This window comes from Pristis pectinata, chromosome X (assembly GCF_009764475.1).
Source record: "Pristis pectinata isolate sPriPec2 chromosome X, sPriPec2.1.pri, whole genome shotgun sequence".
NCBI lineage: Eukaryota > Metazoa > Chordata > Chondrichthyes > Rhinopristiformes > Pristidae > Pristis > Pristis pectinata.
In genome coordinates this window covers 1,966,327-1,989,626 of record NC_067450.1, presented here as the reverse complement: position 1 = coordinate 1,989,626, position 23,300 = coordinate 1,966,327, and the positions used below count along the sequence as shown (strand labels likewise).

Below are 23,300 nucleotides of genomic sequence, written 5' to 3'. Positions count from 1 at the left end.
TGATGATAAGCAAAGGATAAATATTGGACCCAGTTCAGTGGGGAAAGCTCAGGGGATCTATTACACTCAGCCGAGAGGGGCGTCGGATTAAGGCCTCATCCCAAAAGGTGACACTAGTAACGACATGGTGCCCCCTCAACACTGACCCATTGACGAGCTGCAACTGCAGGGAGCTTGCTCTGACAGGGGATCGAGCGTACAGCCTTTACCGTACACCACAGTGGGCAGCCCAGCCCAGCCCTTTCCAGCAGGAGTGCAGCCCAAAGCCCGAGCTACAAAGACAAATGCAAGCATCTCAATAGTTGGTTTCACTGTCAAAGGAATCCCCACCCCCCAAATCAAAAAATAGCAGAGGAAATTTACTGGGGGAGGATGGTCACCTGCATCACCCTCTTTTCCCTTTCAAGAATTAGCCACAGCAGAAGAACAACAGAAAGGCCCCCGGCAGGCGCCCTGTCCTTTACCTTTATCGTATCCGCCGGAAGTCCAGGCGATGGAGCCTTCTCCAAGTAGGTTTTTAAATCCTGGTCAACGTGCTCAAACACCAGGGTGACTTTGGTTTCTCGGTCTGCTCTCATGGTCGCGCACACGTCAAACAACCTGCAGCAACGCACACAGGTAGTCACGATGGCTGCATGACACCCAGCCGGGTCAAGGCCTAGAGTCGTGGAGTCGTACAGCACAGAAACAGGCCCTTCAGCCCACCAGGTCTATGCCGACCATTGTAATTATCTATACTAATCCCATTTACCTGCATTTGATCAGTAGCCTTCTATGCCTCAGCAATTCAAGTGTTTGTCAAGATGCTTCTTAAATACAATAAGAATATCTGCCTCTACTACCTCTTCAGACAGTGCGCTCCAGACTCTAACTATTCTCTATGTGGAAACATTCCCCCGCAGATCCTCTCTGAACCTCCTACCTATGCTCTCATTTTAGACACTCCTACCAGGGGGATAAAGATTCCTACCATCTACCTTATCTGCCCTCCCTCATAACTTTGGACACCTCCAAGGCTGAAGAACATGGCTAGACCGGGAGCTGGTGAGAGGACATCAGACTGCAGTCCTCCTTCCTTCCAATTCCTAAATCTCACTTCCAAGGCACATGCCAGTTGGAAAGTGGACAGGCAGGCATGGAAACGAGCCCCAGCAGGATGGAGTCTCAACCTGCCTCACTAAAAAGGGAAACGAACAAGGCAAAGTAGGATTGGCATCAGAAAATGAGCATCCTATTTGACACAGACAAGAAATGCAGAAAGTTAATCAAACAAAAAAAACTGCAGATCCTGGAAATCTGAAGTAAAAATTAAAAAATGCTGGAAATACTCAGCAGGTTGAGCAGCATCTCTGGAGAGAGAAGCAGAGTTAACATTTCAGGTCAAAAAACTGGGAAAAGTTAGAAATTAAGCACGTTTTAAGTTGCAGAGAAGAGGGAAGGGTGGAGTAAACAAAGGGAATGTCTGCGACAGAGTGGAGATTAAGAGAGACACAAGTGGTGATGGTGCTGGCTGAGTCACAGGCAGGTGGCAAAGGTCCACAGAAAGCCTTGGAACTTGGCCACAGCATTTATTGCCCACTGTGGTTGCTCAGGAAGGTGGTGGTGAACTGCTTTGTTCTGTGTGGTGAAGGTGCTCCCCCGGAGCTGCCAGGCTCACAGCAGGAAAGGAACACTTTAAAAAAAAGCATAACCAAATGAAATGATGTCAAATAAAACATCTGTGGAGTGCAGCCTCCCCAACAGGATCCCCCACACTCCCCAACACACTCCAGCACCAACCCTACCCCCACAGCTCCCCCACATTACAGCGACCTCACCTGACAATATTGGGGTGGTCAAACTGCTCGAGCCGTTTCAGCAGGGCCACTTCCCTGACGGTGGAGGCGGGGAGGCCTTCTTCGTCTCTGTGCACCCTCACATTTTTGAGCGCCACGAACTTGCCACTCCGCGAGTCTCGGGCCTTGTAGACGGTGCCGTAGGCCCCTCCTCCAATCTCCGCCACAGGCTCATACTGAGTCACGGGACTCTGCTCCATCTTGCAGCCCCTAACAGCCTCCAACCAGCTGACTTGCACCTGGAAGGAATTCAACAGAAAACTTGCAGTGAGTCACCCCTCGTTCTCCCCTTTTTACCGCCAGCAGACACGGGCCCTTCGCTGGAGGTCAGGTACAAAGTCCCCACCAGTGTCTGGGCCAAAGCACCAAGGGTCACGCATGATCCACAATAGCCAAAAGGCAGCTAGTTTACCACAAAGAGCCTTACAGCTTCAGTGCCGTAGTGCAGGTGGGTGGTTGATGGTCAGCACAGACTGATGGGCCTGTTTCTGTGCTGTATGACTCGGTGAGGCTGCTGGCGGATGGGAATGCCGCCAGTTCCACATTCCCATCCGAGTCACACTCACATATACATCATGTATACGTTGCTGCATCTAAACCCTGGAACTCCCTCCCCGACAACTGCTGCCTTGAACCACCACCACCATCTTGGGTGCAATCTTCAAGGGCAAATAGGAACGGGCATTAAGTGCCAGCAACACCCATATCCTGAGAATGGATGCTACTTTCAAACTCAGCAGCACCAGGGAAAAGGGCTTTGAGGGTGGTCCCACTGACACACCAACAGAGAATCAAAGCCCAGATACACCAGCTGCAACTGACACCAGAACATGGCACTGCCCAGCTGAACAAACAATAGAGAAGACTTATCTACCCAGCACCTATCCCCAGTGGGCTTCACACCCATTCTTGCAGTGTAGCCACTATCGTAATGCAGGAAACAACTAAAGGAAACGAGAAATCACATCATTGGAAAGGGTCAAAGGAAGGGAGGGGCACAGGGAAAGAAAGGAAGAAAGAAAGCAAGTATTCCAATGGCATTTCCCACATCCTCCGTGTCCCAACATGCTTCAGGTTATAAAAGGACTTTTCAACAGCTGTCAGTCAATTATCTCAGCAAATGCAATGGCCAAATTGTACAAAGAAAGACCAGATCTCCTTACATCTGTTCCCGTTCTTAATGTCCAAACATTGGCCAGAATTCCCTCCTCTAATCCACAGAGACTCAGTGGGCTGCACTCTCACCCCCCCCCCCCCCGTCAGAATGTTGCAGCTTCCAAATCCCCATTCCAAAGAGTCCAGCACCGAAAATCTAGGCTGATGCTTCAGTGCACTGCTGAGGGAATGCTACACAGCAGGAGGGCCGGCACCGAGGGAGTGCCATGCCACAGGACAAGTGGCGTTCAGGAGACATTTAGCTGTGGTCCCCGTCTGCCATCTGAGGCAAATGTAAAAGATCTCTCAGCTACCTATTTTGAGGGCAAGTGGGAGCGAGGTGGGGCGGGGTGCATTACTGGCAATGCAAGACAGAAGTTCAGAAACAGAGCTTACACTCAGATTTTGCACTAGACGGTCACATGGAATTGGTCAGAACACTTAAGTACAAAATACTCCCACTTCCCATCTGCTCTTTTTGCACAGCCCTGCAAAGCTTTCCTTCTCAAAGAACTGTGAAGCAGCAGTGGTTAAATTATTGATCAAATTAAAAAAATACAGATGCTGGAAATTTAAAATAAAAACAGAAAATGCTGGAAACACTCAACAAGTCAGGCAGCATCTGTGGAGAGAGAAACAGTTGTTTCAAGTCAAAGACTGGAACACCATCCAATGGCCTGGATTGTAGATCAAGTGATGCCTTGGTAGCTGAGGAATTTAAATTCAAGAAACTGAATAAACCTGGAATTATAAAGTTAACACCAGTAAAAGCGAGCACAAAAGGCTATTGTGAAAGATTCACAGCAATCCTGTTGAACAGCATAACAGGCACAAGGGCCTGCTTCTAGTTCTTATATAAAACCCCATTCAAGTTCATGAATGTTCTCTGGGGAAGGAGATCTGTCACATCTGGCCTGTTTGTCAGACTTCAGTGTTACAGTACTTTTGGTTCAGCTCGGGGCCATTTTTGAGTGATTTTTGTTTATCAAAAATCATGAGTTTTCTGTCATGAAAAACTTTTAGGCGAGTGCAACAACTTTTGATTTCTGTAATAATTTGCCAACAAACCAGCGACGGCAGTAAGTAACACCAACACATTCAAAGTCGCTCAATGACACTCAACATCTCCAATGATCAGAGTTCTTCCACCACCTCCCAGAGTTACTCAGTCACATCGCCCCACTGGATGCTATGTTGCGTCAACAAACAACTGTGATTGAGCAGCAGTCTAGGCTAAATTTCCACATTTCAAGTGCTACGTATAGAAAGCAAAATGTACTGTTGACATTGGAAGATTTACTGCTGAAAAATGTGTCCAGAAAAAAAGCATTTTGTTTAATTGCCTTTGGGAATTTCCCAGTTTTAGTAAAAGAAAATGAAAAGTGAAAGTCTTAAATATATGCGACTCCAGACCCACCGTTCCCTGAAAAGGCCTTGCAATTCGGGACAGAGAATGAATACAGTAATGCCTGCATCCTGTGATTAAAATAAATAAACCCCTAAAATGTAGAGTGTTTTTTTTGGAAAAAAAGGTATACAGGTATACAGTCAATGCCATTACCATAGCAACAGTTCTGTCTGCTGATATCCACAGCACATTGCTTGAGGCAGCAGGACCCTAGTCAATCCATTTGATGCAGTGATGGTTGGGAGAAACAGGCTTGAATGGAGAACAAACAGCAGCACTGTTCAGATGGAATGATTTCTCTGGGCTTTCAATAATTTGTAACCCTGCTGCAGACCCATGCAGGTCAGTCCTGGAGATCAGCTAAGTTAAGGGCTGCATGCACTGACCGTGCTGTGAGTCAAAGACCCAGGAGCAGGCAGGCAGACACCAGCTGCCACTGCCATATTAAACAGGTCAGACACTTACAATTTGGAGGCGGGGGAGGGGGGGGAGGGACATCTGGTAGCTTAAGAGGGGTCCCATGTGTAGCACTGAAGAACATGGGTTCACGCTGGGATGACGATGCTGCAGCAGTCACCCAGTACACCAGAGAAAGAATGTCGAGACAACTCTGCACTCATAGGAAGTGATGTGATGCAGGAGGAGGAGGAGGAGGGGGGGAACCAGCCAGGGGGCGGGGTACCAGCAGGGGGAAGGGAGAGGGACCGGCGGGGGGGAGGGAGAGTGGGTGGGGGGAGGAGGAGGAACCAGCAGGGAGGGGAGGGGGAGGGGGAGGGGAAGAGGGTGGGAGGGGAAGGAGGGACCGGCGGGGGAGGAGGAGCAGGAGGGGGAGCGGTAAGGGGGACTGGCAGGGTCAGGCAGTGAGTGGGGAGAGGGGGAGGAGGCAGAATGAGAGGCAGTTTTGACAAAAGAACGGAAATGTTAGTTGCTTCTCTCTCCTCAGATGCAGCCTGCAGTGCTGAGCATTTCCAGCATTGCCTTTTATTTTAGGAGAGATTTACGCCTACCACCCAACCACCCCTTTAAAGGATGGTTTACTTAACTCCTGATGCGCCTTGGAGAACTATCTGGCGACAGATTGGATCAGGGAGTGTCAAGTGTTCTGGGGAGACGCCAATTTGTCTGAGCTGCTTCTCAAAAGAGACCAACAAAGAAAAAATTAACCGCACCCACATACAAATCTAACAATACTGTCTGCATGAACCAAGCCCTCACTCAAAAGTATTCACTGGATTAATCCACAGAACAAACAGCTGAGCTTTCCATTTAAGATGCTGTTGAAAGCAAAATAAGCATAGTGGGAGGGAGAGAGAATTTGAAGTTTAAATGTGCAGAAACCCAATGGTTTGCATAGGAGCATTTGACAATTTGCAAGCAATCTGTGAACAAACACACCAGAACCTCAATATTCACCCACACACTTCAGGAAAGCAGCCCAGGTTTTTGCATTGGACGGGACAACATTTTTCACTTCTGAATGTGTCTCAGAGATTCCCTCAAATTGACGCAACCTCACTACTAGCAGAGAGTTTTCAATTGCTACTAACTACTTAGCATGTACCAAGAATGCCAGGCTCTCCCACAATCAGGAAATGAAGCCTGTGGGCATTCTGACATCAGTGCCTGGATTACGTTCCGAGGCAGCGTCAACTCTTGCCTCACACACTCGTTCTTGTTACGTCCTGTACAAAGTTACCACAAAAGTCAGAGCGAGAGTCAGGTACAAAGACGCATTCATTACCAAGAGGACACCACTCATTCTCTCTCACCCCATGTAATGGCCATAATCCTTCCTCCCACTGTGATTGAAAATTCAGATTAGTTTATTGTCATCTCCACTAGGGTGCAATGAAATTAAAACAGGTAGTTCTCCATATCACACATTCTCCCCCTCCATTCCAAAAACAATAACTACCATCGATACAACAGCTTTAGTGGCAATTTGAAAACAAGGGTGACAATTTCAGTGTTGTTACGTTTTTTTAACTGGTAGCAGATGGTTTGAGTTGACCTCATGTTTTGCAGAGAGTAGAATGAGGGAGGCTGGATAGGAGGATGTTGGACTAGTCGAGTCCAAAGGTGACAAAGGCACGGATGGGGGTTTCAGTAATAGATGAGCTGAGGCGGAGACAGAGTAGGCAATGTTGCAGAGAATGGAAAAATGACCTTAAGGGTCAGAATGAGAAACACCTCTCCAATCTGCTTTTCATTTGCAATGACATTAACATCTTGGTGATTTCAAAATCCAGGCAAAATCACCTCTCCTCAATCTCATTCTCCACAACTCCAAGTTTCCAAAACCAACAGGCTCTAAACCATCACTTCCTCGTCCACACTGCTCCACATTGATCCAACCCCTTCCCCATTGATGTATGGCCCCTGGGAAAAGCTAACTCCTGCCTCTTTCACTCCAGCCTCCACTCAGTGACACACTTACCCTTCTACTGATTTCACATGGCCCCAAATAGTTCTGCATCCCCCTCCTGGTCCAACATTTGCCTCCACAGCCTCAAGTCTATTGACTGCAAACTGTCTCATTATCTTGGAAAGTCTATTATTCCCTTCCTTCTCATTAATTGTCCGATACCGACCCACCTCCTACTCTCCATTCCATTGGTTACTCACCAACTTGTGCCTCATGCCAAGACCAGTCTCTCTGGCCTTCCTTCCTGCCCTCCCTCCCTCTGCTCATTATTCCAGAGCTCTACAGACATGCAGTCAAGTAAACTGGCAGCAACCTTTGAGATATATAAAATGTGTCACCACAACCTTCAAAAGCATTGTTGGTGTTTGAAGACAGCGACCGATACAAAGGGCAATTATCAATGAAAAGCTCAAGGAACCAGAAGACTTCTTGCACCCCACATCAGCACCAATGGGACAAAAACTATCAGCTTTAATTTTATTCATTCGCTTCCTCTTGCAATAATAGAATATGGAACTCGCTTCCACAGGCAGTGGTTGAGATAAACAGCAGAGATGCACTTATGGGGAAGCTGGACAAATGCACAAAGGAGCGTGGAAATAGGAGGATGTGGCAATGGTGGGGAAGAGGAGGCTCCCTTGCAGGATAAACAATAGTACAGAGCAGAGGGGCTGAATGGTCTGTTTCTGAGGCACAGAACACTGTCACACCAATCCCTCTGACAGGCAAACCTTAAACCGATCCAGCTTCATTGACGGAATGACCGAATTCTGAATCATTGCAATGTGAATGACTGGACCTCGGAAGAAAGGCCTCATTTCCCCCCAACAATTAATTGCAAAGGTTTAAACAATTAAAGAAAGTTTTTTAAAAATTGGGAGGTGACGAGAAAGAACACTCACTTCTCCTCCTCCCAACTGGACTGAGACCGTAAATATCTGCTTGGTTATGAAAACTTTATGAAATCCTCGGTGCATTTGAAGCAGGTTAAATAAACGCTAAACGTGGCAGTATTAAGTAATCATATCACCAGCCTCCAAACAGGGCCAAATTCTCTACTAAAGACCCCACTACGAACAAACGCACACAGGTGCACCACAAAGGCTTCAATATATATCTCTATACATTGAAAATGTTGTTTCAACACACACACATACACCATTGTGAAAATCAACCAACGACTTTCCCTCTCAGGCGCAGATTCGCTCATCTAGCCATTCAGAAATTGCCAACGCGATCGCAAACTGTTCCCACTTCTTCTTTTCCAACAGAGTTTCGCTTTGCAATCGACTGCAAAGCAATTGAAAAATCCAACAATGCTACTTACTTTGTTCACGAAACTTTCAATGGAGATCCCAGGATTTCCGAGAGAGTAAATCAATCACAAGACAAAAATCATCGTCCTTCACTGACTCTGAGACCGTCTGTAACTGATTGTTACAATGACGATTTGCAATAGATAAATATTTAAAATTAGATATTTTAAAGTTAAATAAGAGGTTAAAATCTCCCACTAAAATGACCAGTTTACAAGTTCGGACATGAAGTCATTCACAGAGCATTATGCTTCCGCTGCCATGATTGACTCCCTTCTGCATGTCCCTATTGGTGGATTGCAATCGGTGATCTGCCCAGCTGGGGGAGGGTGCACGCTGTTTGCCGCTATTTTTTTCGGCCTTTCCGCGCTGATTGTGAAAATTGACTCTAATTTTTGGTCAAAACATAAGAGACTGCAGTTGCTGGAATCCAGAACGGAATGCTGGAAGAATTCAGCGGGTCATGCAGCATCTGTTGGAGACAAAAGGCGTAAGACCTTTTTCGGGTCAAAACCCTACATCAGGACTGAGAGGGAATAGGAAAGATTGCTAGTGTAGACGACGAGGAGGGAGAGAGATGGGGGCAGAAATTGGAGGAGGGAAGTGAGGCTGATAAGTGGAGCCACATGGGGAGAGCAGTTGAAACCAGGCGGGGAAGGGGATAGGGAGAAGAGAACTAGGTGAGTGTCTGCGGGAGGAAAGCACCGGGGTATGGGTTACCTGAAATTTAAAGGATTAGATGTTCATACCTTTGGGTTGTAAGCTACCCAAGTGGAATATGAGATGTTGTTCTTCCAATATGAATTTGCTCTCTCTGTAGCAATGGAGAAGGCTAAGAATAGCAGGTGGGAGTAGGAAGGGGAATTTAAAAAATATGCAACGGGACACTCAGGCCAAAACAATTACCTAGTCTTCTTCTGAAATGTCCACCTTCTTCTGGAAGCGTAGTTTCCCCTCTGCTGTAGTTGACAGAGCCCTCACACATACTTCTTCCATTTCTTGCATGTCTGCTCTCAACCCTCCCCCCCCCCCCCAAGCAGAACAACAAGAGTTCTCTTGGCACTTGCCTTTCACCAACCTCTGATCCAACACATCATCCTCTGCCAGTTCCAATGCAATCTCACTACCAGCCACCTCTTACCCCTTTCTGTTTTCTGCAGGGATCGCACTCTTCGGGACTCCCTAGTCCACTCATCCCTGGCACTTTCCCCCGCAATCTTAGGAGGTGCAACGCTTGTCCCTTCACCTCCTCCCTCACCATCAATCAAAGACCTAAACAGCCCTTCCGGGTGATGCAGAGTTCCGTGTGCACCGCGTCCAGCCTGGTCGACTGCATTCGATGCTAATGATGTGGACTCCCGTACATTGGTGAAACCATGCATGGACTAGGCGATCATTTTGCACAGCACCTACACTCTGTCTGCAACGACCATCTTGAGCTTCCGGTTGCATGTCATTTCAACTCCCCTTCCCACACCCACCTCCTGTCCTCGGCCAGAAGCCGCACTCAGATTGGAAAAACAAAATCTTATATTTCACTCGGATAGTTTACAAGCCAATGGTATGAACATTGCTTTTTCCATCTGCCTGTCCACCTAGTTTTCTTCTTCCTTTGTTCATCTCTCCCATCCCCTCCACCCCAACCGAGTTCCATCTACCCAACATCCCCTCCCCATCTGGTTCCACCTATCACCTACCAGCCTCTGTCCCACCCCCCTTGGTACTGCTCTATACTGGCCATCTTTCCTGTTCCTTCTCAGTCCTGATGCAGGGTTTTTAACTAAGATGCTGCTTGACCTGCGGAGTTCTTCCAACGTTCTGTCTTTGTTCTATTTTTTGTCAATCTCAGGTTGGAGACTTTTTCTTTAAAATAAACCTTTGTAATTTATTGAAGTTCACATCCAAGACTGGCAGAGAGGCCTCAAGAAACAGTGCATACATTGAATCGCAGAGTGTTTTATGGAGTATAATCAGCTAATCTAATCACAACAAGGTCCCAGGACAGTATCAATTCACTTGTTATTCTTCTTTGTGATGCTGGTTGAGGGATAAATACTTGTCTCAGGATACCAGGGAGAATTCCCCTGCTGTTCTTCGAAACATTGCCAAGGGGTCAAACCAGACTTCAGACTACTAAGTGAGTGCAACCCTTGCCTCTGACAGTGTAATGCTGTCTTAGCACTGTCTCTCTATTGTGCACTATTTCCTCCAAAACTGGGAAACATCCAATGTACTACTTCCCTGATTATGTAGTGCACTCTGTGTTGCCCCAACAATGAAGCACTCCCTCAACAATGCACCTCCACCAGTACAGCACTCCCTCAGTACTGCCTAACCAATAGTACAGCATTCCTTCAGCACTGCTCCTCTGACAGTGCAGCACTCCCTCAGCATTCCCCCCTGACAGTACAGCACTCCCTCTCTGACAGTTCAGCTCTCCCTCAGCACTCCCTCTCTGACAGTGCAGCACTCCCTCAGCACTCCCTCTCTGACAGTGCAGCACTCCCTCAGCATTGTCTCTCCAACAATGAGCCATTCCCTCAGTGCTGTCCCTCTGAGTGTGGAGCTCCCTTGATACTTCAACAATGCAGCGCTTGTTCAGTGCTGGGCTGGAGTGTCGGCCTGTATGGTGGATTTCAAAGCGTGACATTCTGAAACTGGAACAAACAGGTTACTGTCTGAATAAAATCTAATGATTTATCTCCTGTGTAAATATTTCATCCCTGCACTTGATGGTTATTATGCCATAAATGTTTTTTTTCCCCTTGGTACAAATACTTTACCAGGCATTTTCTTCGTGACACAAAGCCAAAAAATTCCTTCTGAAGTTAATACCATGGTCTTCCTTCATAAAACACTCCTGCAAGACAAATATGTAACTTCAGCAGGGTATCTGTTTGCAAGGCTCTTTCAAGCTGTGTGGCAGACTGATTGTTTATCTGGTTAACTCCTCCTGTGCTGACTTCCTGGCCTGAGCTAGGGTTCCTGGGTGAGATGCTCCTCCTTGCTGAGCAGATAACGCAACAACAACAACCTCCACTTATGTAGCGACTTCAACAAAGCAAAATGTCCAAGGTGCTTCACAGGAATGTAATCAGACAAAAATCGATGTTGAGTCACATATGGAGGAAGTATTAGGGCAGGTGTCCTGAAGCAGTACAATGGTGCAACAGTTAGTGCTGCTGTCTCACCGCTCTGGAGACATAAGTTTGATCCTGACCTCTGGTGCTGTCTGGGTGGAGTTTGCATGTTCTCTCTGTGGCCACATGGGTTTCCTCCCACGTGCCAAAGACGTACAGGGTCGGTGGATTAACTGACCAATGTAAATTGCCCCTAGTGTAGGCGGGGTGCAAGAGAATCAGGGGAAAGGGAATGGGAGGCAGTTAAAGGGGATGTGAGAGGAAAAATCGGATGAGTGTAGATGAGTGCTTGATGGTTGGTGTGGATGGGTTGGGTGAAGGGCCTGCTTCTACGCTGGATGATCCTGTGGCTCTAAGTTCAGTTGAAGAGTTGAGTTTTAAGGAGCACCTTAAAGGAGGACAGAGAAGCTGCAGATCTAATAGCACAGATGTCAATGATGGAGTGGTGAACAAGAGGTCTTTAATGCCAAACATTAGCAGAGGCCTCTCCAGATGGCAGACTTCAAGGAGGTTTTAATTGTGATTATATCCATGGTGTTGATACCATTGGTCAGGACACACTGAATCCCTGCATCAGGGTGGGGCCAGTGGGATGGGGAGCTGTTCAGTACTGGTGGAGGGGCCTTAGACAGGCTGAACCCAGTTCCTGATGGACTCTATGTGTCTTGTGACTGAGGGTTTTCAGCAGTCCTTTGTTGAGACAAGGGCTATGATACTTGAAGCATTTGGGTTCATTTTTATTCTGGACCGAAAGGTGGCAAAAACGATATAGCAACGCGAAATGTCATGAAGCTGGAATCTACAGTAGCCAGTGACATACATCGCAGGCACAGCGAGTCAGCAGCAAATTCATTGCCCCTCAGGTGATGATGTCATGTTCAAATAGCAGAGGAACCATAAACAGCACATTAGTAATGAAGTGGAAAGGCTAAGTTGCTTTCCTCCAGAAGATATACATACTTTCAGGCTCCATTTATATTTTAGAAATGTTGCTATTAGTATATTCAATCTTATGTAATAATTCCCTCGGTACAGCCTCTCCGACAGTGCAGCCTTCCCTCAATACTGCCTCTCCGACAGTGCAGCCTTCCCTCAGTACTGCCTTTCCGACAGTGCAGCCTTCCCTCAGTACTGCCTCTCCAACAGTGCAGCCTTCCCTCAGTACAGCCTCTCAGACAGTGCAGCCTTTCCTCAGTACTGCCTCTCCGACAGTGCAGCCTTCCTGACAGTGCAGCCTTCCCTCAGTACTGCCTCTCCAACAGTGCAGGCTTCCCTCAGTACAGCCTCTCAGACAGTGCAGCCTTCCCTCAGTACAGCCTCTCAGACAGTGCAGCCTTTCCTCAGTACTGCCTCTCCGACAGTGCTGCCTTCCCTCTGTACTGCCTCTCCAACAGTGCAGCTTTCCCTCAGTGCTGCCCTTCCAGCAGATTTTGCCAGAGTTACTTAATTTCTTGAATTTAACTTCTTCAACTGCTGTGGTGGGATTCAAACTTAAAAGTCTCAAGCAATCATCCAGGCACCTGGATACTAGTCCTGTAATTTAGCCACTACCTTGCCATGCCTCATATATTTATGTAACAGAGTTAACATAATAAAGCATCCCACAGCACTTCGTAGCAGTGTCATTGGGCCCAGTTATGTCAGTCTAGTTTGTTGTCACATGTCCTGAGTATGAGCAGGAGCCCATGTCTCAGAGGGGAGTGTGCCACCTTTGAGGCAAGCTAACCCTTGAAGGTGAATAGTTACAAGATCGGGGGCTGGTCATTTAAAACCGAGCTGCAAAGGAATTTCTTCTTGTAGAAGGTGTGAATCTATGGAATTTTCTACCCCAGCGGGTTGTGGATTCTGGATCACTGGGGGTATTTAAAGAGGAGGGAGAAAATTTTTTGAAAGATCTGGGAATTGAGGGCTACAGGGAACTGGCACAGAAGAGGAGTTGAGGCCTGGGGCAGATCAGCCATGATCATATTGAATGGCAGGGCAGGTTTGAGGGGCCGAGTGGCCTACTCCTGCTCTGTTTTCTTGTGTTCTTATGAAATGTCAAGGTTCAAAAAAGAACCTTAAGGTAGCAGGACTAAGCTGATTATCACAAGCTTTACTGGATGTAAGTTCATTACTGCTGTGATAAAACAAAATCCTGCTGTTTAAATCTATCAGCCAAAATATAAGATGTGATGTGTCAGAACACACGTTGTTCTCAATGCAAACTGAGCCATTAGCTGTTATTATGACATCTTGTATTCGTCAATTGCAAATGCAAAATACACCAATAATAGACTGATCAAGTCTGGAGTTAATGGCTTCTCTCTCTGGACCTCAGCACGTGTTGTCAAGGCCGAGCATCTGTGTACAAAAATATACAACCTGGAGCTGACAGCTTTTGCAATGATGGGCCTAACTCAAGAAGTGGATCAAAGAGACACACTCCTTCTTGCTCAGTTGTGCTTCTTGAATCATGTGAGGCTATCAATCATTCTCAGGCAAGAAAGACAGCAACAGAATGTCCCGAAGGTTATTAAACGTCTGCATTCTTTCCGAAACTAATCAAATACATTTTCTCCCCAGTTACCCAGATAAATTATGAGGACAGATTGCACAGATTCGCTTTGTATTCCCATGTGTAGAAGATTAAGGGCTAGATTTGATCTAGGCGGTTAGGGGGTTGATAGATCTACAGAGAGGAGCCATATATTACCTCAGGTGGGGTTTTCTGGGGTGCAATGTCGAGGGGGGCGGATTCAGTGTTTGGGGAGGGCAATGTCCAAGGAGTGCTGAATGGGGTTGTAGGGAGTGGATGCAGTGGACAGAGCAGACAGACTGTCACACTGTGGATACTGTGAAGCGTGTGGGGATGCACAGGGTAGGTGCAGTGTGGATGTTTGGAGCTGGGGTGCAGTGTAGATGGGTGTTGCAGTGTAGCAGAGGTTGCAGGACAGTTACGAGCTCTAGTGGGAGGGAGGCTACAGTACGTGTGAAGGTTACAGTGTGACGAGGTTTAATGTGGGTGAGGGGTACAGTGTGTGAGTATTGCAATGTGCAGTTTGCAATGTGAAGGCAGCATTGCAGTGTAGTGGTGACTGCACTGCATTGTGAGCATTGCAATGTAGATTAGTGAAGGGGGTTGCGAGGTGGGAGGGGGGTTGCGAGGTGGGAGCAGGGTTGCATTGTGGCAGATTGCATATCAGTGTGGGAGGGTTGCAGCAAAGGGTGTAGTGTGGGTATCTGACAGTTTGTGGGTGCGGCGTTGCAGTGGGAGATGCAATGTGAGTTTGGGGGTGTTGCTGTGCGCATGAGTTGCAAGGTGTGTGTGTGGGGGGTTACACTACAATGCGGTGAATGGTGCGTCAGGAATTGCCATACAGGAGTTTCGTGTTGAGTGGGGTTACAGTGTTGGGTGCAGTGTGGGAGTGCTGAAGTGTGAGGGGTCTACAGTGAACTGTGGGGGGATGCAATACGGAAGGGTAGCAGTGTGGGAGTGCTGCAGCATCGGTGGACTGCATTGTAGGTACAAGGTTGCAGTGTGGAGGTGCATTGTGGGAGGGGTGCAGCATGGATTGGACTGTGGGAGTGTGTGGATGGAGGGGGTGCAGTGTGGCAACGGTTGAAGTGCATTGTGGGGTCGTAGTGTGAAGGTTGCAGCAGTAGGGGATTGCAGGATGGGGGTGTTGGTGTTGCAGCATGTGTGCAGGGCTGCATTGTGGAGGTTTGCACTGCACTGTTGCAGCATGGGGAGGTGTGGTGTGGGAATGTTACAATGTTGGGGGGAGTTTACAGTGCACTATAGTGGTACATTGTGGAGGTGGGTGCCATGTGGAGATGCAGTATGGGAGTGTTGCCATGTGTGGAAGTGCAGTGTAAGGGTGTTTACAATGTAGCACTGCAGTGTGGGAGCATGGTTGCAGTGTGATTACCATTCATTGTGGGGTTGCATTATGGGGCAGGGATTGCAATACAGTGGGTGCATTGCAGGAGTGCTGCAGTGTGTTGCAAGGTTGCATTGTAGAGATGCAGTATGGGGAGTTGCTGGGTGGTACAGGTTGGGGGAATGCAGTGCAGTGTAGGAGAGGCTGTAGTGTGGGAGTGATGCGATGTGTGAGTTTTCCCCTGTGTGTGTCTGGTGGAGTAGCCATAGTGCAGCACTGGGGTAGCAGTGTGAGGGGGTAGCAGTGTGAGGAGGTTGCAATGTGGAGGGTTGCAGTCTAGTGTGGGTGGCTATGCAGTATGAGGGTGTTCAGTGTAGGATTGTTGCATTGGTGGAGAGCTGAAGTGCAGCATGGAAGTTGCAATGCAGTTTGAGAGTGGGTTCACTGTGAGGGTTGCACTGGGTGTGGGGGTCTCCCAGAACAAGGAAGGTCATTGACGAAGGCAACTGGCTGGTGTTCAGCTCCCTAAAGAACTCTTTCAGTCATGAAGACCAGCTTCAGAGAGCAACATCCGTCCTACAATACAACTACTTTGTCCCATCCACACCTCCCCCCTCCGCAGTTTCATAGGATTCAGAGTTTGTCCACATCTCAAAGGGAGTTAATTGGCTGTGAAATGTTTTGGGACATTCCAAGGATTTGAGCAGTGCTATTTAAAACCATGTTCATTCTTTTCACTTGTTAATCCTGCTGCAATTCACAAAGAAAAACATATTGTTTACTTGAGATTTAATAATATCTTTTGGGTTGAAGATTACTACGTTGATAAAGCAGGTTACACCATTGCCCTGAGAACTAACACTAGTAGTCAATAGTTATGCCAACAGCTATTATTCCTCACCAGCATCTTAAACAATAATTAGAAACAGAAAATGCTGGAAATACTCCAGAGGCCAGTCACTGTATCCGGAGAGAAACTGTATTAACATTTCAGGTTGATGACCTTTCATAAGCTGACACTCTCTGGTAACTGTCTATGGTTGAACCAGTCTATTTGCAACCTTGTGAAAACCTTTGCAACAGCAGGCGATGTAACACCTACAAAATGCTGGAGGAACTCAGCAGGTCAGGCAGCATCTATGGAAGGAAATAAACAGTTGACATTTCGGATCAAGACCCTTCAACAGACTGGAAAGGAAGAGGGCAGAAGCCGGAATAAGAAGGTCGGGGGAGGGGGAGGAGCACACGCAGGCTGGGGAGAGGTGAGTTCAAGTGAGAGGGGGAAGGTAGGAGGGTGGGGGAGGGGAAAGAAGTAAGAACCTGAGAGATGAGAGGTGGAAGAGGCAAAGGGCTGAAGAGGAAGGAATCTGGTAGGAGAGGGCAGTGGACCATGGAATAAAGAAGGGAAGGAGGTGGGGAATAGATGGGCAGGTCACGAGGGCGGGGGAGGGGATGGGCAGGTCATGAGGGTGGGAGAAGGGGGAAGGGGGCCACAGGAATGAGGGAAGACAAAGGAGAAAAAAGGGGACACAAAATAGGGGTGGGGGGGGGAGAGGGGAGAGGGATTACCGGAAGTTAAAGAAATCGATGTTGAGGCCGTCAGGCTGGAGACTACCAAGGTGAAATATGAGGTGTTGTTCCTTCAACCTATGTCTGGCCTCAACGTGGCCGTAGAGGAGGCTGTGGACAGACATGTCAGTACGGGAGTAGAATGTGGAATTGAAGTGGGTGGCCTCCGGGAGATCCTTGCTTTTGTGGTGGATGGAATGAAGGTGCTCGACAAAGCGGTCACCCAATCTGCGTCGGGTCTCACCGATGTAGAGGACGCTGCACTGGGAGCACCAGATGCAATAAATGACACCCTCAGACTCACAGGTGAAGAGCTGCCTCACCTGGAAGGACTGTCTGGGGCCCTGAATAGTGGTTTAGGGGCAAGTGTAGCATTTTGTACGGTTGCAGGGATAAGTGCTGGGAGGGTCATCTGCGGGGAGGGATGAGTGGACAAAGGAGTCACAGAGAGAGCGATGCCTACGGCAAACCATGTCCTTTCACTTCTTCCCTTCCCACCATCCATGGAGCCAAACAGTCTTTCCAGGTGAAGCAGCGATTCACTTGCACTTCTTCAAACCCAGTGCACTGCATTTGGTGTTCACCGTGGTCTCCTCTACACTGGAGAAACCAAACACAGATTGGGCGATGGCTTTGTGAAACACCCGAGTTCTGTCTGCAGGGGAAACCCTGAGCTTGCCGTTGTCTGCCATGTTAATTCCCCATCCCACTCCCGCTCTGGCCTCCTACACCATTACAACGAAGCCGAACGCAAGCTTGAGGAACAGCACCTCATCTTCTGTTTGGGCACATTTCAGCCTTCTGGACTCAATACTGGATTCTGCAACTTCAGGTAACTTGATACAGACAGGTATCAGTTGTCCATCTGTGATTTTGGCTCAGCTTGTTTGTTGTTTTCTTTCCCTTTTTTTTCTCTCAAGAGGACATGCCCAGCCTGACCTGCTGTGCTTGTCTTCCTACTCTGCATTTCACAACTCACACATCCCTCTGTCGAGGTTCTCACTGTCTGACTGTTCCCATTCACTCATTGACCAGATAACCTTGCTTAAAGCTTATCCCCATTTTCACCCCAGTTTTACCCTATCAGAGATACTTCCCCCACCCCCCGGCCCCCCTCCCTGCAGTTTAACAAGTAACTTTTGTCTCCTCCCCAGTTCTGATGAAGGGTCTCCAAACTGAAGCATTGACTGTCTCTCTTCCCACAGATTTTCAGCATTTTTTGGTTCTATTTGCAACCTTGATGTCATATCTGATCCTGGGATGAGTTTCCAACCACATACTCGAAGCAACTGTAAGAGCACTAATTTCCACCTCTGTGACATCGCCTGACTCCATCCCTTCCTCAGCATATGTGCTGCTGAGCCCCTTATTCACGCCTTTGTCACCTCCTGAATCATCGCACTGCTGGCTTGCTTCCGTTGTTCTGCCCTCCATAAAGTGAAGGTCATCCAGAACTTTTAACCAGCACCAGGTCCCATTCAGCTGTTACCCTGCACTCATTGGCCTCGCCTGTTAAGATTGCAGTCAGATCAGCCATGATCTTATTCAATGGTGGAGCAGGCTTGAGGGGCTGAGTGGCCTATTCTTGCTCCTAATTCATGAATGTACTAGCTTCCATTTCATAATTCTCAACATTGCTTTAGAGTTTCTCCACAGCTTCACCTCTCTCTACATCTGCAATTTCTTCCAATCCAAGAATCCTCTGAAATCTCCACACCACTCCACTTTGAGCTCTTTGAGCATCCCCTAAGTTTAATCACTCCACCATTGGTGGCCATGCCTCTGGGCCCCAAGTTCTGGGACTCCATCCCTCAATTATTTCACCTCTTCACCTCTCTTTCCACTTTTCAAGGTGCCCCTTAGTATAAACTTCTTCCATCTGTCCTAAATTCTCTGTAAGAAGCCTGGTGTGAATTGTTGTTTGCTAATGAAGCACCTTGGGACATTAAAAGAAAAATGCAAGGTGCTGTTGTAAACCACAGTCACCACTAAATAGATGAAATTTTAATTAAACCTCCACCTCTACCACTCATTGCACTCACCTCAATTCCCAACCACCCCCTCCCCTGCCAACTACCTCCTCATCATTCCAGGCAGGATCAGGTGTGATTCCATCCTGGAAGATTCTAATGAGGGCTGGGAGTTTAAATGACCCGAATTTAAAGTTGGTTCCTGAAAAGCAGCGACTTCAAAGCACTGAAAATATACCACCTGTCAGTTCCAGCACATTACTGGTATTTTTTTCTACCTGTGAGTTTCAGCATGCCAAAGGCTGCGGCCAAGATTTTCTGGATGCTGATTTTATGAGGTCTGCAAAATTTAATTCTAAAGTAGTTGGTGATGCAACCCCTTCTTGGGACAGTTCAAAATGCCCATGACAGTGGAAGTTCCAGTAAAGCAACTTCACACCATGACTTGCCAGGCTCTTAAAATGATGTATATTCAAATAAATTTCCTTATGCAGTGCTGCAAAAGAATTCATCCAGTGCAACCCCTTCACTTGAAATATCCCTTGAAATGATTTTGGCTCAATAAATCTGAGTCACATTAGCAAAGCTGATAGTTGATGTAGTTCATTAAGTTTAACTGACCATACATCATTCTTTCACTGCAGAGTTTGGCAGTCAGCTTTGTCAGGTTGAAGCTGGTCTTTTTTTAAATTGTAATTCCTTAACCCTCTTGGCAGAGATTTCATACAGATATTGCAGATGATGGAAATCTGAAATAAATACAATGTTCGAAACACTCAGCTCATCAGAAGCATCTGTGGAGTGGGAAATGGTGTTAATGTTTCATGTTGGGTTCTAATGAAAGATCATTGGCCTGAAATGTTAACTCTTTTTCTCTGAGCAGCAATTCTGTTCACTGTTGGTGCCTCTCACGGTTTCTTTTCATTCTTCCATGGGATGTGGGTGCTGCTGACAAGGCCAGCATTGATTTCCTATCCCAAATCACTGCAGAGAAGGTGGAGCTGAGCTACCTTCTTGAGCAGCTGCAGTCTGTGTGTCCCACTGTGCTGTTCAGGAGGGAAGGTCAGTTCTGCATGATGGATCCTTCACATTTGACCATGCTTTTAATCTTTACATGTTCTGTGGAGTTGCCCTTGTTATTATCAATAAATCATTCTCCAGTGACAACTGAATTCAACCAGACATTAATCACATTATCCCTAGTGAATCCATAGACAATGCAGGCTGTTAGTTTTTCATAGTGACTTTTTAACATAAGGTATTTTTTGCTCTCTATGTTCCCTAGTTCCCAAGGACAATGTTTTGTCCACATACCTTAGGTATAACCAAAGCATGCCCTAGGACTGAGGGCAGAATGGAAAGAAAGGCTTCCATTTCCACATCACCATTCATATCCCTTTCAGGGTGTCCCAATGTGCTTAATACCCAATGAGCTAATTTTGAAGTGTAGTAAGGTAGGAAATGCTGCAGACAATTTGCACACAACATGCCCCCAAAACAGCAATGTCATAGTGGCCAGCACTCCCTCAGCTCTGCTCCTCCAACTGTGCAGCACTCTCTCGGCACTGTTTTAGTGACATATGTTGAGGGGTCAGGATCCTGGAGAAATTTCCTTGTGGTGGCGAACAGTCTTTGACCTGAAACATTCTCTCCACAAATGCCTGACCTGCTGAGTGTTTCCAGCATTTTCTGTTTTTATACCAGGAAGAATTGCCCATCTTGTTTTTGAAGAGTGTCCGTGATCTTTAACACTTCCCTAGGAGAGAAGGCGGGACCTCAGTTTATTATCGCATCTGAAAAACAGCACTCCCTCATCATTGCTCCTCCTACTGCCTCTCTGACAATACAGCATTCCCTTAGTGATGCCTCTCCAACAGTGTGGTGGTCCATCAGCAATCCCACTCTCTGTCAGTGCAGCAGTCCCTCCCACAGTGTGATGCTCCTTTGGTACTGCATGCACTGACAGTGCAGTGTTCCATCAGTACTGCACCCCCAACTCCCTCAGCACTGCCCCTCGTACAGCAAGCTGATCCCTCTGCAATGCCCCTCCCAAAATACAGCTCTCCTTCAGCACTGCCTCTCCAATAGTACGGTGATCCATCAACGCTGCCTTCTAACAGTGCAGTGCTCCCTCAGCCCTGCCCCTCCGAGAATGCAGCACTCACTCAGCACTGCTACTCCCACAGTGTGGCACTCCCTCAGCATTGCGCTGGGAACATCAAACTAGGATTTGGGATCCTGCTTCTGGAGCAGAATTTAAACCCATAACCTTTCTGACTCAGGAACAAGATTGGTGCGCAGTGGGCTACAGCTTTTACACACAACACTTTCACATGAACTCTTCCTGCTTTCTTACCAGATGAGAAGGTAGGACAGGTGGCATTCCGCTGAATGGGATTGACTGGGTGCCAAACGACTTTGTTAAGCAGTGAAAGTGGAAGTGAACAGGAGCAGTGACAACAGTGATTTTTACTGTGGCTGTGAGGCTTAGCCAATTCTTCCAATAAAGAAAAATTAGAAATGATTTTAAATATGAGCCTTTCCTTTGCTCAATGTCTATGGAAGCTGTCTGTCTCAACTCTCCTTCTTTGAAGGATACAGAAAGCATCTCCAAAAGTGCAAAGGCCTCCTGTGAATACTGACTGTGCCACTTATAATGCTCCCTGAGCACTGCCCCTCTATCAGTGTGGTGCTCCCTCAGTACTGTCCCATGGCTCCCTCAGTACTGCTCCACTCCCCAGTATTTAACATAAGCATTAACAATAATATTTGTTTGAAAGACAGCCCACAGAAGAAAATATCAAAACAGATTCCCAAAATCTTGGTCACAGAGAAAGGTTTTGAGGGGTGTTTCAAAGGAGGAGAGAGAATCATGGAGGTAGGGAGAGAATCCCAGGGCTTCACATAGGTTTAGGAGGAGAAACACATAGTCCCGGCGCTCACCTCTAAAAAATACTGAGATGTTAAGGTGAGAGGGAGGAGTTTTAAAGGGGACCTTTGGGGTAAATTTTTTTTACACAGAGAGTGGTTGATGTCTGGAAAGTGCTGCCAGAGGAGGTGGTGGAATCAGATACAATCATTACGTTTAAGAGGCATTTAAACAGACACTTAGACAGGCAAGACATAGAAGGATATGGTCCTAATGCGGGCAAATGGGATTAGTGCAAATGGGCAAAACAGGTTGGCATGGATGTGGTGGGCTGAAGGGCCTGTTTCGGTGCTGTACAACACTATGACTATTCCTGGGGACCCCGTGTAAACACTGAGAAACTCCTAATGGGGAGTCACTGTAAATACTAGCTCATTCCTGAAAACCCCCTGTAAATACTGACACATCCCCCTAGACCCCTCTGTAAATACTGACACACCTGAGGGTCCTCCTGTATGTATTGGCACACTTCCAGGGGTCCTTGCAAATCCTGACACAATCCCTGGGAACCCCTTGTTAGTAGCAATATATTCTCCAGGGACCCTCCCCCCCCCCGCCCCTTGACTTATTGACACAGTCCTGAGAACTGCCTGTAAATACCAGCAAACTTCCCAGGAACCCCCTTGAAATATAGATACACTTGTGGGAGCCCTTTGTAAATAGTGGCACACTCCTGGAGAACCCCTATAAACTCTTTCAGGGATCTTTTGTAAATGTTGACACACTTTTGTTGGGGTACCTAGCACTGAAACTGAAACTCTTCCCTGTCAAACGTTTGCAAATGAAGACTTGTCCCTGAAATGACAACTGTCCTGCATTCCCTCAGAAAATGAGAGAAGAAGTCTTCAACCTTCTCACCCTGCAGATCTAGAATAAATTACATGAACTGAAATCTCTATGCAACAAGCTCTCTCCTCCCTGCCTTGTTGCTGGGTCATAGGTGATAGGGGCTGTTGTTTGGCCTGGGGAGAAAAGGTTAATTACAAGCACAGCAGTAGTGTTCAGCAGATGCTTCCTGCATATGACTTAACATTAAATTGCATTACTTTGTGTTCTTAACAGCATAAGAAAATTCAAATGAAATTTGATGTTGATTAATGAGAAGCAAAAATAAAATATAAAAGACACAGGGGAACTTCAAGTATGCCAATACTTTCCACTGTGCCTCACCATCACATGGGAAGTAACAGTCCATGTGTTAAGACACATTTGCTTGGTGTGAAGGCTGTTGCACAGATTCCAGCATGGGCTGCTAAAGTATTTATACTGCAGGGCTGCATATCAATTCAGTTAGTTAGTGTGGGTGTGAGATTCGTGTCCTTGTTTTCAAATCCTTCCAACCCTTGCCTTTCCATACCTCTGTAACTTCTTCCAATTCAACAAGCCTGTGCTCCTCCAATTCTAGCCTCTCAGCTCTGCTCAAGTGTACTGACCGTGGTCAATCCAAATCTGAGGACGGTGAATCTTTGGAATTCTCTATCCTGAAGGGACTGTGGAGCCTGCATTCAAAATAGAGATCGACAGATTTCTGGATAATGAAGTCAAGGGATACAGGGATAGGGGCAGGAAAATAGTGTTTAATGTAGATCAGCCACGATCTTATCGAATGGCAAAGCAGACTTAAGGGGCCGAATGGGCTACTTCTCTTACTTCTCTTCTTATGTTCCTCATCTAGGAAAATGCCAGAGGA

At 47.1% G+C, this 23,300-nt stretch overlaps 1 protein-coding gene across 2 annotated transcripts in view; it reads right to left on the bottom strand.

The window, feature by feature from the left end:
* The window catches only part of cdk4 (cyclin-dependent kinase 4), a 73,387-nt gene that overhangs the window by 9,897 nt on the left and 40,190 nt on the right, over window positions 1-23,300 (bottom strand). Inside the window, exons 1-3 of one of the 2 annotated variants that reach the window (XM_052009362.1) lie at window positions 8,151-8,444; window positions 1,818-2,074; window positions 465-600 (exon numbers count right to left, since the gene is read on the bottom strand). In XM_052009362.1, coding sequence (XP_051865322.1) covers window positions 465-600; window positions 1,818-2,035 — 354 coding nt within the window. In that variant the 5' untranslated portion in view covers window positions 2,036-2,074; window positions 8,151-8,444. Of the gene's footprint in view, window positions 1-464; window positions 601-1,817; window positions 2,075-8,150; window positions 8,445-23,300 lie in introns of those variants that run through there. The other variant, XM_052009363.1, reaches the window with a different exon arrangement.